Source organism: Brienomyrus brachyistius, unplaced genomic scaffold (genome assembly GCF_023856365.1).
Source record: "Brienomyrus brachyistius isolate T26 unplaced genomic scaffold, BBRACH_0.4 scaffold98, whole genome shotgun sequence".
In the NCBI taxonomy this organism is placed as follows: domain Eukaryota; kingdom Metazoa; phylum Chordata; class Actinopteri; order Osteoglossiformes; family Mormyridae; genus Brienomyrus; species Brienomyrus brachyistius.
Window position 1 is genome coordinate 58540 of NW_026042373.1, and position 24058 is coordinate 82597.

General features: G+C 45.3%; 1 protein-coding gene across 6 annotated transcripts in view; it reads right to left on the bottom strand.

The window, feature by feature from the left end:
• LOC125727476 (golgin subfamily A member 4-like) overlaps positions 1–21604 on the bottom strand; it is a 32359-nt gene extending 10755 nt beyond the window's left edge. For 2 of the 6 annotated variants that reach the window (XR_007388767.1, XM_049004224.1), the window contains exons 1-18: positions 21196–21603; positions 19714–19791; positions 15216–15317; positions 12981–13055; positions 11560–11877; positions 11393–11440; positions 11103–11159; positions 10767–10865; positions 10555–10678; positions 9950–10131; positions 9794–9877; positions 8306–8453; positions 7794–7972; positions 6785–6916; positions 6210–6365; positions 1547–5673; positions 1243–1364; positions 868–998 (exon numbers count right to left, since the gene is read on the bottom strand). Coding sequence is in view for 5 of the 6 variants with exons in the window: in XM_049004224.1 (XP_048860181.1) it covers positions 868–998; positions 1243–1364; positions 1547–5673; positions 6210–6365; positions 6785–6916; positions 7794–7972; positions 8306–8453; positions 9794–9877; positions 9950–10131; positions 10555–10678; positions 10767–10865; positions 11103–11159; positions 11393–11440; positions 11560–11877; positions 12981–13055; positions 15216–15317; positions 19714–19791; positions 21196–21285 (6252 nt within the window). In the remaining variant the exon portion in view is untranslated. Of the gene's footprint in view, positions 1–867; positions 999–1242; positions 1365–1546; positions 5674–6209; positions 6366–6784; positions 6917–7793; positions 7973–8305; positions 8454–9793; positions 9878–9949; positions 10132–10554; positions 10679–10766; positions 10866–11102; positions 11160–11392; positions 11441–11559; positions 11878–12980; positions 13056–15215; positions 15318–19713; positions 19792–21195 lie in introns of all 6 variants that reach the window. The other 4 variants (XM_049004223.1, XM_049004222.1, XM_049004225.1 and 1 more) reach the window with 4 other exon arrangements.
• Between the last annotated feature and the right edge of the window lie 2454 nt (positions 21605–24058).

Sequence of the window (24058 nt, forward strand, 5' to 3'; positions counted from 1 at the left end):
GTAAGTGGGTGATGCACTGCTACGCTCACTCTTCGCTATGTGCCTGGGGAGACCAGGATATGTGCTGGGATGCCAGCTGTGAGCTCCACTTTCAGCTCGCTCCAACTGTCACCGTATCTATAACCTTCCGACCGTCAAACAGCAGTAGGTGTGCTTTATCTCCAGCTTTCAGACTGCTCTCTTAACAAGCGTATTCCCTGGAATGACACCCCCCCCCCAAATGGACTGTGCCTGTTACTTGTACATAGTTTTCAGTCTTAAGCACTTTCACTTTCCTGCGTGACATAGTGGCTCCTTCTGAGATAGTGTTGTGTATTTTGCCTTCACCATCATCCGAACTGCAGCAGTACACAGCAATGAGGTAATGGGGAACCGCACAATACCAACTCAAAACAATCGGTGTTCATGGCTAAGGACTGTTGCCCTGGTTCATTGCATGCTGTTTTGTTTGAGAATTCCCCAGTTTTAGAATCACCTGTTGGTTAACTGCCTCTCTACATGACAGTTCACATTTTAAAATGAAAACTCTACAGTCAGCCACACCACCACTCAGCAGATAAGGTAGAGAGGCGTGTAGCTGGAGAAAACTGCTTTGGAAACCAAGGCCTCTACTGGAATACCAGAAGAATGGGTGGCACCTTTCAACAAGCACCATACCCACCCTTACAGGTACAGAATAAGGAAACTCCAAACTCAACATTGCACTTCAAACTTCACTTACCTCCTCAGGCTTTGAGTATAGAAACAGACAAAAAAAAACAATGTTAACAGCCTAGATAACATATACATCTGCACTACTTCACATGTAAGGGAAATAATCTGCTCTCCTTCCCAGGTGCATGGCAGTTTCGAGGTGGCTTCCTGTACCTGCAGGATCTCCTCGTATCTATTCACTGTCCTGGTGAGGTCCTCTTCCTTCTGGGTGATTGTCTTACGTAGCTGGCTGGTTTCGTCCCTATGGCTCTCAATCAGCTCTGCCTCCACTTCCTGTGCCTTCCCTGGGGGGGAGAGTCAACATTAAGAATTCATTCAGTAGACTTCCAAAGCCATCAGACATCCCTATGGAGTTTGGATATATGACCTGCCAAAAAGACCAAAATGACTCCTAAGACTTAAAAAAAAAAAAAAAAAAAAAAAAACATATTTATTCTTGAAGATAAGCCAAGCTAGCAAAAGAAATCATACTTGCTGCTAAACTAGTGCATTTATAACTAAACCTTGTGTCCCTGACCATCACCTCACCTATGGCTTCTCTGACCGCTGACTCCAGCTCCTGCTCCTTCTTCGCCATCTGGGTATTGTATTCTCTCAACAGCTGCTTGAGACGCGAGTTGTGCTGCATCTCCATATCTTCTAGCTCCATCCTGACAGACAAGGCCAGATATAATGTGCATTTTCTCATGAAAGAACATCAGCAGTGCTCCCATAATGTCTGACCCAAAGATATCTGTAGGCACATCTCGTAATCTTCAGTATTAATTGATTAATCGTCCATTGTAAATGATTACCTCTGACGTACCATGCTATACAGGGGAATTTTACTCACTTGTGGTCCTTTTTGCACTCCTCTGCCATCTCCTGCTTTACCAGCTCTAGTTCTTGCTCATGCTCCTTCCGGAGAGAGCGAAGGTCCTTTTGAAGCCGGGCCAGGTCCTTGTGGAGCTTCTGCTTTTCGCTATCTGCCTCATTGGGTTTGCAATGAAGCTCTCCTTGCACAGTCCTGGTCTCTTCACAGAGCCCATCAGGGCTTGGGCCAGCTGCCATCACAGCAGCTGATCTCTGCTTATGTTCCCTAAGCAGAGCCTCACTCTCCCTTAACCTCATACCCATCCCCTGCAGCTTCTGCTTACACTCCTCCACCAAAGAGCCCTGCAAACACCCTTTGTTTTCTGGTCCTTCAGCTAGACAAGCCTGGCCCTCCTCCACCTTCAATGCTACGATGTGTTCGCTAGAGTCTGTGTCCATTAAGTTCTTCAGTTCCCTTAAACAACTCTCTAGTTCCATGATCTTTCTTTCTTTCTCCTGAACTTGTCCTTGTAAGTCTGAAAAGACTTCTGCTAGTGCAATCTGGGCAGCTAAATCCACATTTAGTTTGTCCACTTCAGCCTGAAAGCTTATCTTCTCCTCTTCTGCTTGCTTGAGCTTGTTCACCGCCTCCATAAGCTTGCAATTAACTTCTTCATGAATGGATACTTTTTCCCTTTCCTTTTCTTGAAGTGTTTGCAAAGCCTCTTTCTGGTTGGCTACTTCTCCCTCAAGTGTAGTTATTTTCTGTTCATACGCCTCCTTCAGCAGGTGCAGAGAGCTCTCCTTATCCCGTCGCTCATCATTCTTCACCTGCTCCACCTGGTGTTCTGCTTCAACCTTCCCCTTACTTAAAGCACCTTCAAGAAACTGGACTTTCTCCTCTAGACTTTTAGTGGAAAGTTCTCTTTCCTCCACATCTTTTTTGAGATCTTCTAGCTGTTTCTCCAAGGCTTTGAATGCCTGATCCTTCTCCTCCAACTGACTCTGCACGTTCTTTAGAATCTGCTCCTTCACCTCTACCTGTGCAGTCAGTTGCTTGCGTACTTGGCTAATCTTCTGCTCTGCTTTTTTCTTCAACTCTGCCAATTTACTCGCACTCTCAGAGGCTAAGCGTTCATCGGCTGCCTTAAGAGCCTCCTCTTTGCTCCTAAGGATCTCTGCCTTCACTCTTTCAAAGTCATCCTTCTGCTTCTCCAGTTCTTGCCTGGTGGTCTCATTCTCCAGTGCCAAAGACTGCAAATGCTCCTGAGCCTGTTGGTCCTGGCTCCGGATTTGGGCCGCCTGAACTTGGGCTTGCTGTAGTCGCTCTTCAAGCTCCCTCTGCTCACGTTCACGCACAGCCACCTGTTCCTCCAGCTCACTCGCTCGGCTCCTGCACCCTGCCAGCTCTGCAGTCAGGGCACTGAGTCGCTGTTCTTTCTCACTTAGGCTCTGGTCCATCTCAGACTTGCTGACAGACTGCTGATCGATGATGGCTGTCAGTTTCTCCAGCTGCTTGTCCTTCTCTGTGATTTCTTTCTCCATGTCTTCCAGCTTAGCCTGAAGGGACTTGACCATGTTGTGGTTCTGGGTGAAGCGGGCCTCCACTTTTTTCTTGATCTCGGATGCCTTGTTCTTGTATTGTTCTGCCTGTTCGAGGGCAGCGGCTTTCTCTGAACTTAGGGCCTTGACAGTCTCCTCCATATCGTTCAACAGCTTCTGCTGTTGCTCCTTGTGCTCATGATTCAACGAAGATATAAGTTCATCTTTTCCTGCTACACTGTTTTGAAGTTGGTTCTTTAAATCATTTATTATACCTTCCAAACTGCTAATATGCAGGTTGTTTCCTTTAAGAGTCTCAGAGATGCTTACATTGTCCTTTCTAAGCTGGTCAATGCACAAATCTTTCTCAGCAAGCATCTGCAAGTCTTTTTGTAGAGTCTGATTTTCTGCAGTTACGGCGCTTATGTGTTCTGCATTTACATTTATCTGGGATGTCATCTGCTCAAGGGAGTCACTTAAACGCCTGATCTCCTGTGACTTTTGCTGAAGCTGCTCCTCCAAAGAGCTCATTTTGACAGTCCTGGTCAGGATGGTGCTTCTGAGTTGTTCCACTCGTTTCTGACCACAGATAACTCTATCTTTCAAGGCACCAAGCCGACCCTCCACTTGGTCACACAGGTCATTAGCAGTGCCATTCATCTTCATTTGCACCTCACCACAGAGTAGTGTTAACTGTGTGTGCACTAAATTTATCTGGTTTCTGAAGTCGTCTTCCTTAACTTGCATTTGAAGAGCACACTTTTCAAGTCTCTTTTGCCAGTCTCCACTTTCTTTGTTAGAAACTTCAAGGACCTGCATTTTGCTCTGAGTTTCTTCTAACTCCTTTGACAGTGTTTGCAGTTTTTCCCTGTTTTCCTCTTCGGTTTTACTTAGCTGATCCTGAAATGAGTTCCTTTCGGTAAGAGCCTGGTTTAGGTTTTTCTCTATGGCTTCTACTTGCTCTTTCAGCATCATTTCACTTCCTGACAAACTTTCTAGCTTGGTAGCTGCTTCCTTGAGCTCTGCCTGTAATTTCTGCACAGTGGTCTCTCTCATTGCAAGCTCCTCCCTGAGATTTTTAATATTCTGATGCAATTCTTCCTTCTCATCTCTGCTGGTTACAAGCTGCTGAGTCACCTCAACCACCTCTTGTGTCAGGCTCTGTAGCTTTTCCTGCAGTTCTTCCTGTTGGCACATCTTCCTCTGCCAGCTCTGTGACAGATCCTCCTGCTCCTTCTTCAGTGCATCTCGAAGTCTCTCCATCTGTTCCTTATGGGTGGCCTCCAACTGCATGACAGTGTCGCTAATATCCGCAGAGTTCACCTGGGCCATCTCCAGGATTTTCTCCTTGACCTGCTTGTCCTTTTCAGTCAACTCTCGATCTTTCTTCTCTAGCTCCTTTTTGAATTTTTCTTCCTGCTCTTGAATTTTCTTCTTCATCTTCTCATTCATGTCTTTGGCCTTCTGTTTGATCTTCTCAGTCTTGGTCTCCTGCACTTTCAATTTGTCCTCCATCTCTTTCTTTACATTCTCTAGTGTCTTCTCAAGAGCAGCCCTCTCATCACCAATCCTCTTCCTCATCTGCTGCTCCTCCTGTTGTTGCTTAGCCAACAATTCATTGAATGTCTGTTCTTGAACACAGAGTTCCTTCTTAACCTGTTCCAGTTGTTGCACCAGCACTTTCTGATCTGTAGAGTGCTTTTGAAGAAGGTCCTCTGTCTTCTGCTCAGAAGCATTCAGTGTGTTCTGTAGTTGCAGCTCCAGCTCTTTTATGCGACTTCTGCAGCTTGACAACTCTACTGTAACTTCTCCCTGCTGAGCGCTAACTTCTAGCAAGCTATCTTTCTCTTCCTGAGCCTTCTGAAGCCTCTGTCTCAGATCTTCCATTTCCAGTGTGCTTGCTCTCTGTGCCACTTCCACAGAACTAGTGTGTTCTTGCAGATCTTTCATCTCTTGCTGGTGAGAGGCAGCCAGCTGATCTAGCCTATCCTTTCCTTCCTGTAAAGCCTTTTCTGTGGCCTCCTTCAGATTCTGTTCTTTCTTCAGCTGCTCCTCCAATCCTTTCTCTTTCTCCTCTACGACCAGCTTGAGCTTGTTAAGTTCCTCCTTCAGTGTCTTTTCCACACCACCTAGGGACTGCTCATGTGCAGACTGAATGCATTCAATCTCTCCCTGGTACCTAGACCGTTCCTCCTGAATCTCCTCCTCAAACTTTTGCCTGACAGTGTTAACTTCAGCCCTGCAGGACACAAGTTGTTCCTCCAAAACATGTTTGCTCCTCAGTACCTCATTAAGCTCATTTGCCAGGGCCTCCAGCTCTGTCTGTTTCACATCTAGCTTCTCGAGTGTCCTCAGGTTCATGTCCTCTACATGCGTATGAAACTGCACTTCCTTCTCCTTCAGGGCAGCCTCCATTTCTACTTGGTGCTGCTCTTGCAGTTTCTTGACCTCAGTGAGGCACTGTTCTCGAATAAGTACTAGGTCCTCTTGGTGCTTTGCTTCCTGAGCCTGATACTCCTCTTCAGGTTTGCTGTTCTCCTCCTCTGTTTGGGTTGCTATCTCCACAGGTGAATCTGCTCCATCCTGATGGGTTTTTGGTAGAGAACTTTTCAGCTCCAGGATTCTCTGTTGGAGAAGGTATTATACATAATTATATTCCAGCTGTGACAAGTTCTACCGAAAGAAACTGAGGGCCACATACAACATTGGTGCTTGCTGTCATTCTAAGAATAATGATGTAAAAAATGTATTTCAGATGATGTGTGTCCTAAACTGATTTTTGTTACAAAGGCTAATGCTTATCTTGACTTATACCTACTGTATATGATAACGTTAAATTTATCAGCCGATGTTTCATTATCGCTAATAAATCTGCTGGTATAAGCCAGGGATTTAGCAGATGTAAGTTGAAAAATCTAAGGCTTTCCCCATGTCCATGTCACTCTGATCTACTGTCCAAATAAAAGAGCTACTTAAATTATAAAGTTGTGATTGATTTATCCCATGACAGTCACTAGTCAAATATTTCTAATCAGGAGATTTAGATTTAAATGTTCACTAGCTTCCTATGTTCACTTCCTCTGCTGGAATGGAGGATGCTGTACCGATGCACAGTGCCCCAATTCAGAAATGCATAAAGAGGGCTGTGTTGAGGCTCTCACTGTGCGAGAAGCCTCCAGCTCCTGCTGCAGCTCCTGGACTTGACCATCTCTCTCCGACTGCACCGCGGCTTTCTGGAGCTCGGCTTCCTCCAGCGCCAGGGCCGTCTGCTGGTCTCGCTCCTGCATGGCCTGAGTCAGCTCTGTCTGGCACTTTTCCTGAAAATCAAAGAAACCCATCTCTGATACTCCCTCTATTGTGTATAGACAGGTTCAGCTGACAATGCCTACCAGGCACCATTCACCAAGGCCCTGGGCCCATTATTCAAGGGTCAGTTCTGCTGATAGTGACAGTCAGTACTGCCTGGGCCCATTATTCAAGGGCCAGTTCTGCTGATAGTGACAGTCAGTACTGCCTGGGCCCATTATTCAAGGGCCAGTTCTGCTGATAGTGACAGTCAGTACTGCCTGGGCCCATTATTCAAGGGCCAGTTCTGCTGATGGTGACAGTCAGTACTGCCTGGGCCCATTATTCAAGGGCCAGTTCTGCTGATAGTGACAGTCAGTACTGCCTGGGCCCATTATTCAAGGGCCAGTTCTGCTGATAGTGACAGTCAGTACTGCCAAGTCCCACTCACCAAGGCCTGGTTTAGTTGTTCCTGAAACTGAATGTCTTGCTGCTTCATTCGATCATCCAGTTCTTGCTCCTTTCTGGCCAAAACCTGTGCATGCGACTTCTCCAGCTCAGCTACACGCTCCTCTGATGACGTCTGTGTAAGTGAACACAGACTTAGGAGATAATGCACATGCGAGTCCATTTCTGTGCGCGAGAACTAGGCTGTGAAGCTGGCTGTAAAGACTGAGGAGGCGGACAGTATGAATGGCGAGTCACTGGCATCTGGAACACACATTCAGGACGTTCACTCGTAGAAAGGAAGCTCTCACATCAACAAGGAGAATGTTCCTAGTCTCCGACACACAAAGAGCCGCCGTGATCGCTGATCCGCCCCCTTACCGCCTTGCCAGACAAAACACACTCACAGGGCCACTGAATGAACCCAAACGGCACACGCTCTGTGACCCAATTTAGCTGCAGATTCATCTGGGCTTTGGAAAAACCCAGAAATAAAAAGGCTGAGATCAGACAGGGAAGTGGCACACCCCAGGGGAAAGGGAGCCCCCCACCCCCACTCTATTTAATCATGACTCCACATCCAGCTTGTTCTGGCTGCTCCCAACTGCGCTCAGAAGGCCCATGGAAGCACGTCATCCAGAGCCATTATCTGCTGCTAGCATGTCCTTCACCAGACACATGCTGAGGCCTTTCCCACCAAAAATATATGGCTTGTGTAACCTGGTGATCCTTTTGGCAATTCAGTATAACGTGTTACAGGGCAACAACCTGGATTGATAACTAGTATGTTGTTTCAGCAAAGATACTAATCTATAACATATAAAAATTACTAAAGTGTGACTCATGGAGTTGGAGAGAAGATGAATTATTAACATTTTAATTTTAATTCATTTTTGTTACTGTTTTATCCAAAGTGACTTACAGTAGTAGGAAGTGCTACAATTTATGTGCACCCCCTGGGATTTGAACCCACAACCTTCATGTTGTGAGCTCCTATATATAATAAGACCAACCTTCATGATTTGCACCACCTCCTGCTTAACACGAGTCAGTTCCTGCTGCAAACTCCTCCTCTCTTCCTCGCTGGTGCGCTCCACCTGCTTCATCTGTTCCTCCGTCTTGGCCTGCAGCTGCCTGCGTGCTTCCTCCGCCCTCTGCGCCACACCCAGAGCCCGTTCCAACTCTTCAAAAGCTGGGGGAGCAGACACATTTCTACAGTCACAGAAGTTATTTGTCCAGGGCGACCAAAGGGTTGAGGTTCAGTAAAATTCTCCCCCATATATTGTTATGCATCTAACTAACTAGATCTTTTTCACATTATACTACACCTCAGTCATAAGTATTCATTGTACAATATTCCAGCAATGTTCCATGGATTTTACAACAGACTATGGAAGAGTAACATCAAATCCTAAGTATGGTTCAAAACAAACCAAATAGTATGAGGTCAGCTGGGACATAGGCAGCATGTGTAGATGTCAGACCTGAACTTGCGTGTGGGTGTAGCCCGTAGGTGAAGACCTACCAGCCCTCTCAGACTTCTCACGTTGCTCCTGCAGTTCCTCTTTCTCAGCTATAGCCTGCTGGATCCGGGCCCTCAGCTGGGCCACTTCTTCCTCCTTCATCTCCAGAGTTTCATGCATCTGCCTCTTCGTCTCGGCGATCACCATGCCCTGGGAAATTATGGCCAGTGGTCACAGGCTGACCGTGTGCGGTCAAATATGAACACGACCAGAGAAACGTGCCTCCTGCTGCATACTGTACAAAGGACTCTCGTAAATATTTATTTAAAACCCTGTGATAATGGAGAGAATGATGAGTTCTAGTAAAGTTCTCTGCCGTTTGGCTTGTAAATACCAAAGCCATTTTCTCACAGGCTTGTAGGCCACAAAGTACTTGGCAGACTGCTTGGATAATGGGGGTTCTGAAACCTCTGTGTGAGTAGTAATTAGAGGAAGCAGAGCTTAGCAGTGCAATAACATGGCAAAGCACTTTAATAAATACATAATGTCTAAACATGAGTCTGACTCATCAGTCAACTATGCTAAGAGGCGGCACTGTCAGCCTCAGGAAAGACCTTCGGCACTGACATGGCACAAACCCAAGGCAAAATACCATTAGAAGTCGTCACCAATTTTCCAGAGGGCTGTTATCTCCTACAGCCACTAGTCAGGAATAAAAGGTCAGCCTCAACCATCCCAATCAAAGGCTGTGCTCCTCTATCTAATCCCCCGGCCACTTCACTACACCTTAAAAGTCAAAGCCTCAACAACCAGGCCAGTGATCTGTACATGAGCCTGAAGCAAAGCAGGCCAGTGATCTGCACATGAGCCTGAAGCAAAGCAGGCCAGTGATCTGCACATGAGCCTGAAGCAAAGTAGGCCAGTGATCTGCACAAGCCTGAAGCAAAGCAGGCCAGTGATCTGCACATGAGCCTGAAGCAAAGCAGGCCAGTGATCTGCACATGAGCCTGAAGCAAAGCAGGCCAGTGATCTGTACATGAGCCTGAAGCAAAGCAGGCCAGTGACCTGTACATGAGCCTGAAGCAAAGCAGGCCAGTGATCTGCACATGAGCCTGAAGCAAAGCAGGCCAGTGATCTGCACATGAGCCTGAAGCAAAGCAGGCCAGTGATCTGCACATGAGCCTGAAGCAAAGCAGGCCAGTGATCTGCACATGAGCCTGAAGCAAAGCAGGCCAGTGATCTGCACATGAGCCTGAAGCAAAGCAGGCCAGTGACCTGTACATGAGCCTGAAGCAAAGCAGGCCAGTGATCTGTACAGGAGCCTGAAGCAAAGCAGGCCAGTGACCTGTACATGAGCCTGAAGCAAAGCAGGCCTTCAAATGTTTTCTTCTGACTCCATCTCCAGCTGGTGAATGCATACTGATGGAATGAATATATATATTTTTCCTCCACAGAGGGAGACTTTCAGGGTACTACTAAAATAAAAAACATAAGAAAATGACGAGTGCACCATGTCATGTTTGTACCCCCGGCATCGGCCAACACTTTACCTTGTCCTGCTCCAGCTGCTCGATGAGGTTCTTGGCATCGCGCAGCTGTGTGATGAGCCGGGTCTTCTCAGTCGTATGCAGCTCCTGACGGCAAATACATCAATGAGAAAGGAGCACGGCGAGGTGCAGGAGGTCTCCCTTTGCCAGCCTGCTCACCTTCATCTTCTCCAGCTCCTGCAGCCTCTCTTGCAGCTGCTGCTGCAGCGCTTCGTTTTCACTGCCCAGCTGCGTGCTGCGCTCCTTCTGACTGCGCAGCAGCTCCTTGCACTTCTGCAGCAGATTTTCCTGCCTGCGTATACGTTGCTGCAGCGCCTCCACCGGGACGTTGCCGCCACCTGCTGGGAGAAGAGGGCACTGAGGTTGACAGACTATACTCATTCCCTTGGCACATGAAGCCGTGAGATGTGCTGAGCTGGACAGAACCTCTATGCGAAGCGACATCCTCCCCGCGTTCAGCTCCCTAAACCAGAGTAGCTGAGGTGAGAAAGCCTCAGTGGCTGGGAAGCGACTTGCAGTGCATTGTGGGACGCATGTAGTTTCACACACGTGTGAAGGAAAAAACTGAAGTGCTGAAGAACCCTGTTCCTCATCATGATGAAAAGCCCCAACCCTCAACATCACCATTAGATAGCAGCTCAGCACTTGTCTCCAAGTATTTTCTCTACTCAGTCTACTTTATATACAGCACAAGCTCGCTCACAGGTATTTAGTACAAAGAGATGCTCCAACATGGTAACATTAACCAATGACATGTGACCTACCCTCATTTGAGCATGAGCTTTCAGGCGAACTGGTCTCCTGTGAGCCCTCAGGCTGTGCTATGTCACTTTCAGGAGGCACCCCCTCCACTGGGATGCCCTGCATACGCTTCTTCATCAGAGCAACCTGTGGAAGGAGATGTCCTTCATAGTCAGTCGACCATAAGGAAGAAGACTATAATTGATTAAAGTCCTCAAAGGGTCCCGCTGCATACCTGGGTCTGCAACACAGTGATCAGCTGGTCCTTTTCCTCCAAGGCAGCATCAAACTCCTCCTGTAGATGTTTTTTGGCCTGCTGGTCCATCTGCAGTTCCTGGCAACCAAACACAGACCATTTAACAATTGATTGGTCAATCCATTCAACATGGAAACACTTACAAGCCTAGTTCACAACCATAGCGCCCGCACTGGCTCTTTTAACCAATATAGTGGATCCACAGCTCGAGTGGTAGCCATTAAAAAAAAGCAGACACTTGGCACAGTCAAAGGGAGCAGACATGGCATCACGGAGCATGTGAACTGCAGGAACCAAGCAGGTAGAAACACTAACCTCTCTCAGCTCGCCAATTCTGCGCAAAGCCTTGTCTTGACTTTGACTCAGAATAACCTGGAAGTAAGACCAGATGTTATTCATAATTACATGCAAACGCTCGTAAAATATTTTAATGCCTTTCTTAATGTTTGACATCTCAGCATGAGCTTAAACCTGCTGCACTACACTGCATGAGTTAGCTCAATGTCAGGCAGCCATTCTATCATCCTGTACCATACTGCCCATGCTGAGCTGACTACAATTCTGCTAACAGGCCAGACTCTCATACCAGAGAACAGAGCAGTTACCTGAGTCTTCTCCTTCTCCCTCTGAATGGTACGGTAAGCAGTGACCAGCTGAAAGGGACAGAACACATGTTCAGAGATGTTCCAGTCCTTCGTGTGAGCCCAGTGATGGAGAGGACAGGGAATCCCAGTACAGTACGGGGTCACCCTGGACACGCTCCCCTGCTCACCTCTGAGTACTTCCCCCTGTAGTTTGCCAGGCTCCTGTCCACCCGGTGCAGGCGATGAAGCAACTGTTCTTTGGACAAGGTGTCAGAATTGCCTGGCATGTCCTCCGCCTCGCTCTCAATGTCAGACGGGGGGTCGTAGGAGGGGGTGACGCCCAAAGACTCGCTCTCGAGCCGGGTAAGCGAGTCGCGGGACGAGCTCCGCACGAGGCTCTCGCGCGAGGGGGTGCGCATCAGCCCATCAGCTTTGCCGGGGGAGCGGAACAGGGACTCCATGGAAGACACCCTCAGCTGCAGCTTCTGTGCCAGCGACTCCTGCTTCTGCGCAAATCGGGAGGGGTGGGGGTGTTACACTGCGGGAAAACACTATTCACTTCCTGGGGAGACGAACTTTCAGGGCTAACAAATCCCCTTTATTAAGTACATGACTTATAACGGTGTTACATTAACATCTGTAGGTGACATCACACACACTTACAGTTATGAGAAGCTATGACACAAACCACACATAATTCACGTACTTTATACATGTATATTTATGTGTGTGTGTTTTATATACACACGTATATATATATACACACACACACACACACACACACACAAAGCATGTCTGTCTACATACATGATCACCAGTGTTTTTCCTGTCTGATATACTGCCCTGGGAAACAGGGGTTGGCCGTTGGCATGGCGACTCAAAGGGCAGCTTCCTGCATGCAGGGTTGCGGGTGCAGCCTGCGTGTGCAGCCTGCGTGTGCAGCCTGCGTTCCTCATAGGCAATCTGGCTTCCTTCCGCAGTCCAAAGGCATGCAGTTAGGCTAAAAGGCTTTTCTAAACTACCTGGAGTGCGAGCCCTGTGCTGGACTTGTACATTATTATACTGTAAATGAATTTTGTTAGCATTGATTATATTACGGCATACTTAACATTAGAACATGGCTTAGCATTAAACAGCGAGGAATAAACCACTAAAGCCATTTCCCACACTCAAATTTCATGTATATGAAGCCATTTCCTTATTCACTACACCACCAAAAGGGCTATAGATATGAAAGCAGTGAGGCTGGAATCAATGCAGCTCATGGATGTAGCGGGAGGTTGACCACAGTGCGGTGTGTATCTCTGTGGGCAGGACTCTGTGCCCAAGAAGGTCACCCCTTCAAATCCCGGGTCTCGCAGAGTGATGTCACTTTTGGACCCTAAATCAATTACTCCAGGGACACGGACTGACCGTTCTGTTTCTCAAATATACTATGGGCAAAAGCATCCAGTTCATGTAATGTAACAAACACATTTCTTCCCACAGCTAAGTAACCCTTCCCAGTACTGACTAGGTACAATTCTGTCTAAATAGCAACCCTCAGAGTTCCACTGCTACTAGCTGAACCAAGCTGACCGGGAGGCAGGCGTGGGGGTTGAGGGCTCACCTGTGGCGAGGTGCTGTCGTCTCCATTCACGCTGCCTCTGGGTGGCGTAGTCTGACCTGCCCCCTTGCTGGTGGTCTGTGGAGTGAGCGATGGAGGACGTGAGCATATAACCAGGAAGCCACACTCCTGGCTATTAGTTCCCTCAGCCACACCCGGCATGGCCAAATCAGAGGCTATGTTAACCAGGTTAGGACCTGAAGGAGTGACAAGTTCGGGAAGCCACCCGGCATATCCATGCAGAGGGTGGAGGGGCAGGGAGGTGGAGGTTAAATTCTATACAAACACTACAGGTGCAATACAGCAACAGGGCAAAAAGGCGCACACTCACTCACACACACACACACACACAAAGCCGAACCAGTTAGTACAAGGGCTTCCTGGAGGCAAAGCAGTGCATTCCACACCCTGTGCCATCAACCCGCTGTATTTTACATGCTGCCTCCTAAATATCACATCTTTGTTAAGCTGGACAAACCATTTTCTGGCCTCCATGGTCTCATTCTTCTTATCTACACCCTGAACATGATAGTACACAACAATGCCACATTCACAATGACCAATCAGAGACACTCCTATACTGAGCGGCCAATCAGACGCAGTTTCTGGAACAGCCAGTGACTGTTGCAGCTGCAACAAGATCCTAATGCTAAGTCTCAGATGGGGAGGATCCATCTAGCACTGAACGCAATCTGTAAAGCATGCTGTTTACATCTGATCTCTCTGTTCTGCTGAAATATGCCCCTTTCTCACTGCTCATTTACTCTTATGTTCATTGGATATCTGGCTAAAACCAGTCTACTAAATCTACATAATACGATAAACAGAAAATACTGGCCGGAAAGTGCCCAAACTCAGTAGCAACAACAAAACAATCATCTATATATGTGATAACTGGAAGAACTCAGTATTTTTATGATACAATACTCACACGCCAGCAATTATACAGAAAAAAAGATTCAGTGACATGACATTTATCGGAAATTTCAACCTGAATTTATGTTCATCTAAAGGACAGACACAGGGCAATAGAAGGGAGGGTGCAAACTCTGCAGAATCACTGCACACTGGGGAAGAAAAGGGAGAGTCACTGCTAACAGAGGAAATGTGGCATGGGGGCAGGATCCTTGCACATGGAGAAAGAACTGCCTGAGGGTGCAGGGTCACTGTGCACAAAGGAAGAGAGGGGTGGAGGCCACTGTACAGAGAAGTGGAGGGAGGGTCATTCGCTGGCAGGTGCAGGGTTATCCTAATGCTGCAAATTCCAAATCTCTGTATCCGGCGGAAGGAACACAGCCGCGGGCAGGCATGACAGCAGGCGTGACAGCAGTCTGACAGTGGCGTTTCACCAGTGAGCAGCTATTTACAAGCCATTAAAACAACAGAATAAAAAGCCAAACACTAAAATTAAAACCAGTTTAAAATCGACAAGCATGTCAGGCTTTCCTCCTGACCAGAACCAAGTGTAGGAGTAAGTCACAGCAGCTCCTCTCCCAGAACAACTCAGACTGCAGGCTTCACTCCATCTTGTAAGTATACAGACACATAAATGATGGCACAGTGCAGTTCACCATCATTCTGCCGTATGCGAGTGTGTGACCCAAGCTGGACTGTCACCCTGACTAGTGTGTCCCAGCCTTGTGTCCTGTGCTGCCTGGTATAGACATCAAGTTCACCACGACCCTATACTAGATAAAACTGTTTGAAGATGGATGGATGTAACATGATGGAGTATAACCTGACAATTTCATGTATTAAGATAAGAAAAAAAAATCCACAAAACTAACCAAATAGATCACAAAAGCAGCATGTACATGACAGCCGGTGAGACAGACTACAACGTACACACCGGGAGTCTGGGGTCAACTTCCCTGAATTAAAAACCCCCCAAAAAAATGTGCAAGTCTGGCTGATCCACCAAAAGAAGAGGGCAGGTAAAGGGTCATCTAGACACATAGACAATATTTAATGCGGGACTAACAGGAGTGAGAACTCAGCCAGCTTAAAGGCAATTAAAACACCTACACACACATACAAACAAAAATCCAGGGTTAGGTGCAGGGTTAGAGGAGAGATGCCTATGAGGAACTGAGAGAAAGTTTTGCAAGCAGGTTTTTGGTTCTATGCAGGCCAGCTCCTACCCACTCAAGGCATCGTTAGAGGAAGGGGAGGCTGGGGGGACTGGGCCTGGGGGGGGGGGGGGAGGGGCAGGAGCAAGGGCTTTAGGACAGGACTCACCGCAGCGACCACCTCAGCGGCTGTGGGTCGTTTGGAATGGTCCAGAGCAAAGATAGTGTACTCAGAGAGAAAGGCCGGCTCAGCTATCATCCCAGCCAGCAGCTGACCCCCAAAAATGAGAATGGGGGGATGGCAGTGGTTGGGCGGGGGGGGGGGGAGACAGAGAGCATGAGAACAGAGAGTGAGATGGCCTGCGTCTACTGGAAATGATCGTCGCAGTACGGTGCCACACCCCCTTCGCAGGGAGGAGAGAGGAAGGCCCAGCTAGCAGATTCACGGAGGCGTGCGCCACATGCCCGCAGGAGCGACCTGCTCAGCTGACAGCAGCCGTCTGCCAGCGGCCATCTGCCAGGCCTCTGTGGCCCCAGCAATTCAAAGCATATGCATCTGACAGAGACAGACCTCACAAGGACGTACACTGAAAGCTCAGAAATAAAGGCTGCATGGAGGTAAACAAAACAAAACTGTGAAAGACGACAAACGCTTTAATAGCTTATCAAAGATTGATTTACTTTTGATTAAAAAAATGAAATCCACAAAGTGGAGAAATGATTCTTGGTTTGACCTACAATTCTGTATTGGCTTTCCTATGCAAAGAGTGGCAGACAGGCATGTACTCTGTCCATCCAAATACTATTCCTGGGATTCATCTCACTGGTTCTGAACTTTGAATAATATGGCACAGAGTCCAGATATCTGAGAATCCCTGAACCTTATAATCATGGGGTTTTCCCCAAACTCCAGACCACTGGCATCATTAATGTTTTATGGTCTACCACGATCATGTCTCCTTCCATTTCAATGTCCAAAAATAAGCTCAGACCCCAATCCAGTGTACTGACTAGCTATGAGAATAAAAGCTAACCAACAATCACATGACAAGCTCTTAATGAAGCTGGGTCACATGACCGCAAGGCTCTACCAAAGGCTAGGTTTCAGTGCACTAATGCAGCAGACATACAACACTGTTCTCTAGCAGCGGAGGAATGCAGTTTTTTCCCCCTCAGAGCCACACCTACATCCATATTAATGACACCAGCTGGATTGTCCAGTGAGCCCAGGGGCCCACAGTTCACATCTTCACAGACCTGAATTACCAGCATCTACACATTTCCTTGCTATGTTTGATGCTATATTAATGTTGAGAATGTTCCATTTGTATGTGTGATTATCTCACACAGTCCATGGAGGAATCTAAAACGGCAAAGTTTTACCACTTCAGATTCATCACCTTTACCATTCCTAACAGCCCCGAGAAAGTACTATCTATTAAGCATTAACACTTACAATCATGAAACTACGTACGGTACAAACCGCTTATAGTGATTACGGTTATAGTGATCAATCACTTGTATGTCTCAAAAAAGCTTGAAGCAGTAATCAAGTAGTCCGCTTCCAGTGTTCATTTTGGAGTCTTTTTAAATATAACATATGGAAAAAAGTAAAACTGAAGTAATTATTATTATTTTTTTTAAACTTTACTTTGATTGCCCTACCTTGTGGTAACCCATCTGCTTCCGGCAAGCTACCTGAGGTTTATGCGGCATACATAGAAAACATGACGGGAAAAACAAAATCATTTTCTCTCAATAACAGTACTGTATTTTGAAATAGCCAATAAAATTAAGTAAATAGCGACATTGTCTTATATTCATGTAATACTTATACAAATGTCAATTAGATGGTAATCTGCCTGATACATAAATATGTTATAATTATCTGCTTATAGTTATCAATTTCACCCAGACAGATGTGATCACTATAAATGGTTTCCACTGTATTTATTATGAATTTACATGGGCTGGTGATTCCTGACTGAGCAAAGTTCATACTTTAGGCCTTAAATAGCTGTGAGTTGTCATTGCATGGCCTTGCATAACTACATCTTGGATTTTAACTCAAACCCACCAAGCTAATTTACCCAAGCTTAACCTAGTGATAAAGAGACTGGAATCCCAAGGTAAACTACATGATAATGTGTGGCCATTTCAGAAGAGCGACCCTGCTCTGGGTCCATTCCCTCATAGTGAAGCCATCATCCCTATATGCTCTTCCAAACCTCTCAGGTCGCGAAAACACACAACATTTGATTATTTTTATTATGCTGCCATAGTCAGGTCATTTTCGCAAACATGAGAATTTTTTGTAGAAACAAAAGTTAACTTTCTCAGTCTAATCCATAAATGCAAGACACCCTGCCTCATATCTTTTTTCTTCTCTTCTGGCTCCAAGATAAGAGGTTATCTTGACCCAGCTTGACTGCCTGCAGCACTGCTTGTATAACAGACCCACTGACACTTCAGAACCAGTTGTCTCTCTGGATTACCAGACCATGACCACTGATTCCCCAGCTGCCGGCACCTAGAAGCAAAAGCCCCCCTCCCGCATTTTAAAAACATATCATAAGGAAAGATCTTTTATTTTGACTGTTCACAATATCATTTATTTCATAAGTAAAGTCTAAGTTACAGAAACATCTTTGCTATCTGTCTAGTTTACAGACACTATTTTCAAAAATTGCCACTCAGTCACCACCCCATATCAAGAAAGCATTTTGCCTTTCAGTTGTGAAGTCGACCATAAATTACTATGTCGTGCTTTATTACAAACAGTCCCGTGAAACATGGACTCATCTGATATATGCCCATAATTTATTTGCGTTTCCAGTCTTTTGGAATTATTACCCCGACTTAATCTTTTGCTAAATGAAAACAGGATCTGGTGCCATTACTCTTGTCCCCCATGGCAAAAAGCTCTTAGCTCCTCTTTCTGAACAGACGCCCTCAATGCATGAACGGCCCCCAGCATGGGTTGCGTTTCCCTTTCAGAAGGCCACGGAACAAAATCTTCTTTTAAATAGCCTTGGGGGTCTGTCATTTGGGAGCTGGCTAAGTCAGGTATAATACTGACCTTTCTCAAAAGCAAGTCCCAGCACAGAGGCCAAATCTGTGTGGTCTGAAGAGATTGTAGATTTCTGAGCATGATTTCGACCAATGAGCACTGAATCTGTGGGTCAGTAGCTGCCTCTCACTTCACCGCACCTTCATAAGCTTCCTCTATTATATGAGCTGAGCTGACCTTCATGGCAGTCGATTTGCATTGTTCCCCCGTATCATGGACCCAATAGCGCTCCTGTGAAGGTTCTGCAAATCTTTTTTTATTTTTGCTTCCTAATACCTTCATTTGGATGCTCCACGGTTGCTTGGTCTTCATAAGAGTGATGGATCTGCTGGTTCAGTAGCATTTGTGCTCCACTCATACATACAAGCACAGATGGATTTCAAAACAAGTGGATCCTTTTTCATTAAACAGGCCGACACCAGTTCCAATTAAAGTTGCTAATACCACTGGAGTGCATGCCAGCTATTCAGCTAGTTATTATTGCCATTCTAAAAACATCTATACAAGTGGAAAGGTAAAGCCCACTGAACACATAATGCAGCAATATGAGAGAGAACTTCACACCAAGGGGTGATAAATTACGCTCCCAAGTAAGTCATCAGTTCCTTGTAAACCATTAAACGGGGTCCTGCCAAAATCACCACTGGAAAGTTAAGGGATCCACTGCCTAACTGGGCCTCCAGCAAACCTCTCCAAAGAGGAAATAACTGCATTTGAATAATGATAATAAATTTTGTATTTCCTGCTAATGAGGAATCTCCACAATAACAAACCACTGAACATATTTAACTAAACAGTATAAATATGAAACTCAAAGGGATATGCAGTAATGCACACAGGTGTTTCCAGCACACTTATGGCACATTGGGACATTGCATTTATGAAAGAGGAAGATTTCCATATCCCCCGAGTAGGTCCTGATCAGAGTGTCAAGGGGCCGTAATCAGCAGTTGCTGATGTGTTCTCACATAGCTCAGCACAAACATCCACCTCCCAGCTCAGTCTCTCCATAGTAGGTCGATTGCATAGCACAGCAACGCCATCCACTGCAGCACTCAAAACACCCACAACTCAACCGATCACAAACAGCTCTACCTCCTACACTATCTTTCCTGCCATAATTACTATCCCAAGAGAAATAGATCCTGAATCAGGCGACACTGAGATTCTGCACATCTTAAGGTTTTACAAAGATACATTTCTATGAGTAACTGCTGCCAGATTTCTGGGCCCAGTTAAACATTACATCTCTTCTCATGCTTCCCCTTGAGCCGCTTCCCAGATCTTCACATCCCCCTTTCCCCAGTGAAGGGGCAGCAATCCATAAAACGACTTCCTCGATCACATTTCTAATGGGCAGGAAGCTGTAAAATCCACAGTACCAGGGAACACAATCTGCGATCAGGAAAAATATGATGCTTCAGTTATATCTCGGATAAAAAATATTTAGGGGGGGGAAAAAAAAAAATACTCAAGTGTCTGATCAGCACCCCCTGGAAGACCATGACTATAAGCTCACTGACTCCATCGAACAGTGAACTCAGGTGTGAAAAATGTATTTTCAAAGGAGTGCAAGGTTCAAATCATTCAGTCTCACCTCTCGGTCAGTGGGCGCAGGAGGGCTGTCATCTTGTAGAAGGGAGGCAGCTCGAGAGGGCGGGTCCCGGGGCCCCACCTGCAAAGAACACTTTCACATCACTAATCAGTTAAACCTGCCAAACAGCACTAGTGAGCCCTCTGAAAAGACCTCTATCACAGTAACACCGCTTCTACATCAAGACCACCATCACATCCCAAAAGACTGCAAATTATCAAGCATGCAATTTCTATCTAGTAATTTGAACACTAGATCAGGTGAAATACTCCGTAAATGACTGAAGTATGGTGTGATTAAAGACACAGATGCACACCCTGCTTGTTAAAGTCCCAAGTATTCAAGGTTGTTTTATTCTTCTCAATATTATGTGGAGGCATGAGGCATGTTTTACCCTTTTATTTATGCTAGCATGTAAATTACTGCAAAAAAATCTTTGACAAACACTGCATCTCCAAAGCTACAAGCATACACAATGACCCCCTCCCAGCTGGGAAGAGACGTCAGAGCATTCAGACCAGCTCTACTTGATTTAGCAACAGCTTCTTTTTCATGCTGTCACTCATAACTCCTGAACAACCCCAGCACTCCAATCTGATCTTCGGCTGAACCACTTAAATTCATAAATGTTTATCAACCAATCTACACTGGTCAATTTATGTATCAAGTACAAATAAACTGAATAGTCAAAGTCACTGTACAGCCCTACTTCAAAGCTGCACTACGGACTGTATTTATTTATTACTGTCCTGTGTGTCCAACTTGTCACATTATTTGTAAAGTCGTTTTTAAAGTCTCGGCAAACATTTCGTTTCATTGTATTCCTGCACATTTTTAAATGGCAACTAAGTTTGATTTGACTACACCCAGTACACGTAGCAGTATGGCGAAACACACACCACAAACTATGACCGTACAGCTTAAGTACATTTTCACGTACATGAGGCAGGTGCTGTAACAATTTTGGCTTTAAAAAAATCCTTTAATCATTTTTTAATCCACCCTAAAATTGAAGACTTCATTGGTACTTTGGGTTTGGATCTCCACACCAATACTACACTCAAATTGCAAAATGGGATCTCACCTGGACTATTCTAGCGACAAAACGAGTAACTAGTAAACAAACCTAACATTTCAAATGACCAAAAACTGAAGTGGAAGGTGGATTCATTATCCAGCAGTGAACTGGGTAATGATACAGCTGCCAAAATGATAACCTTGAGCTGAATGACATCACTACGTGTGAGCTTAGAGCCGTGCCAAAGAAAGTGAAACAAGTGCGTGACTTCGGTGCGGCTGGCGAGACGCACCACAAGATAAAACGATTGCCACAACGAGGGACAGAGGAGAGTATAGGGAACCGAGAAAGAAGCTTGGACTGTAGCCAGTACACTGGAATAGACAGCGAACCGGGACAGTGGAGGGGACAACGCACCGGGACAGCTTTACTAAAGCTGTAAAACTCGGCTGAGCCGCTCCACCGACCTGGGCCTGCTGCTGGAGCTGCTGTTGAGGTTGGGCATTCCTCTGGGGTGACTGCTCCTCGTTTATTTTTTGCTTCAGTTTCTTGAACATGTTCCCACGCCGTTGCTGTCAAACGCAAGAGAAGTGCGCTTTCCGTACGTCGTTGACTTTAACCGAGTCGGCGTCTTGTCTTTCTGGTCGTCGCTTCTCATCTCCCCGCAGGTGAACAAAGATACTGCGCAGGCGCAGCCAACGTGGAGAAAATCGAACGGAGAACTACGGCAGGAGGAGAGGGACAAATCAAGCGTTCGCTACAGCCTGCGCCAATATAAGCTCTTTTGTTATTGGTCCTCATAAGGGAAAGTGATGGAAAGGCAAATCACGACATCGCCCGAATCAAAACAAGTCATTCATTCGTTATTAGTCGATAAACCTACCAGTCAATGAACACTATCAGAAGTAACAGTTTAGTGAGATTTGTTTTTATGTGTTCCTGTCAAACTCTGAAGCGCTCTGTTTTGGTCCTAGGACATCCCTGATGATGTTTTATTGCGGGCTGTCAATGCATGTGACTAGAACACATGACCACAATATGAAATATATCCATACATCCATCTTTTAACCTCTCTTCCACTGTAGGGTTGTGGAATGCCTGGAGTCTCATCAGGCAGCTTTCAGCTCAAGGCAAGAGAATATCCTGGTCAAGATGGCAGTTCATGGATTTTATATGCTCACGTGCACAGTTGCACTATCAAGTTAATGTAGATTTTTCAGTTGTCAAAATGACTTCGGACTGAAAGAGCTGGAAGAGGAGTGGTGGAAGTGAAGAGTGCTACGCATTGATCCATTGTGTTTAAAAATCAAACAGATAAAGTACATTAACAGGTACAAGACATAATTATACATCTATAAATGGCATTATTTAATTAAAAACATATTTGATTAATTTTATACACAGTACAAAAATCAATCTTTCAATTAATTTAGGAGCTATGAACCATTAAACTGTATATAATACAATTGATACTACTGGATGATTATAGTAATTATCACTATGTTATAATCATTAGTATTATCATCATTAGAGGGACCAGATTATAGTGATATTTTCTATTTTTTCAGTACAAATACGCCTCCAAAATTATGCTTTATGTTTATGTATCTTTGTCGTGCTTGCTTCCAGCATTATGTACACTCGTTGATCATGCCCCAATTAGTTAAAAAGTAGTTTGATTGGATTAATTAAATACGGGATTAAACAAAACCAACATACAACAGGAGTCTCCTGACATGATGACTTGCTGAATGAGTTGCTTAAGAAGAGCTCAAATCAAACCAGAAGGTGACTGTATTCTGTATTCTGCCTGCTAACTCCCAAGAGAGTAAATTACATAGTGCTAGGCGTAAATTCCTCAAGGCATTATGACAGCTGTAAACCTCTCGAATAAGAAATGACTTAGCGCTCGTAAACTCAACAGGGAATGAAGTTGGGTGAGCTGTAAACTTCTGAAACAGGAAGTGACATTCACTCATTGTAAACTTCTGAAACAGGAAGTGACATTCACTCATTGTAAACTTCTGAAACAGGAAGTGACATTCACTCATTGTAAACTTCTCGAACAGGAAATGACTTTACGCAATCTGTAAAGTTTTCAAGCTAGAAGTGAATTTATGCTGAAGCATAGCTTTTTCCTGTTTCTCATTAACTAACTTCGGCGATAGGCATAATACATAGGCATCATTAATAATAATAATAATAATAATAATAATAAAAGTACTAGCGGTACAGGATGGTTGGATAATAATCAGTACTTTGCATAGTTTCTGTATATTTGCGTTATTATTTTACGTCCTAACTGCAGATAGAAGTGCGCAATCGAAAGGGGGACAAGGCGACACACGATAAACAGAGGAGAATGGAAAGAATGTTACACTCACAAACGTGAAACTATCCAAACCGCTTATCCTACTGGGTCGCGGGGGGTCCGGAGCCCATCCCGGAAGCAATGGGCACGAGGCAGGGAACAACCCAGGATGGGGGGCGAGCCCATCGCAGGGCGCACTCACACACCATTCACGCACACATGCACACCTACGCGCAATTTAGCAACTCCAATTAGCCTTTGGACTGTGGGGGGAAACCGGAGTGCCCGGAGGAAACCCCACGACGACGAGGAGAACATGCAAACTCCACACACTTGCATTATTGTTTGCATTATTGTTTTGTTTAAAGGGATACATATCCCAACCAGTAAGAAAATGTAATAAAAGTAATTATGTAATTATGGCAGTAATTCCAGTAAATTTAGTAAGAAAGAATTTATTAAAGGGATGGGTACTGCTGTTGTATGTTAAGTCAAACTTCATTATTGCAAAATGTGGAAGAAATAGCACTTAAAATGGATTTACATAGAACATGGCAAACATGCCGTAAGTACCCACTGCACTATATGCCCTGCTTATTATTCCTATTTACTTTGTCCTGTGTGTTTGATGCAGAAAAATATATGTTTTAGTTTTTGGTTGGTTAATATGCCTCCTTTTTACATTTACGGAAAAGTAAACGAAAAGCAACTAAAGTACTTTCTGATAATAAATTGCATTAGTAGCCAAATTAAATTAGACATGGTTATGTCATCCAAGTTTTAGTGTGTTTTTCATAGTTATATTCCCGAATAAATCTGAATATATGCTTTCGAGAAGTACTACGCATACATTACCGAACCGAAACCATTAGACAGCGCTCGTGTTCTCTTTGTCTTGTATTAAACGCATACTAGACAAAGTAAGCTGTGATTGGTGTCAGTGCGGCGAAAGGTGTTATTGAACCAATCGGGGTGGTCCGCGTTGAGGACTCGCTGAAAGCAGCAACTGCGAAGAGACA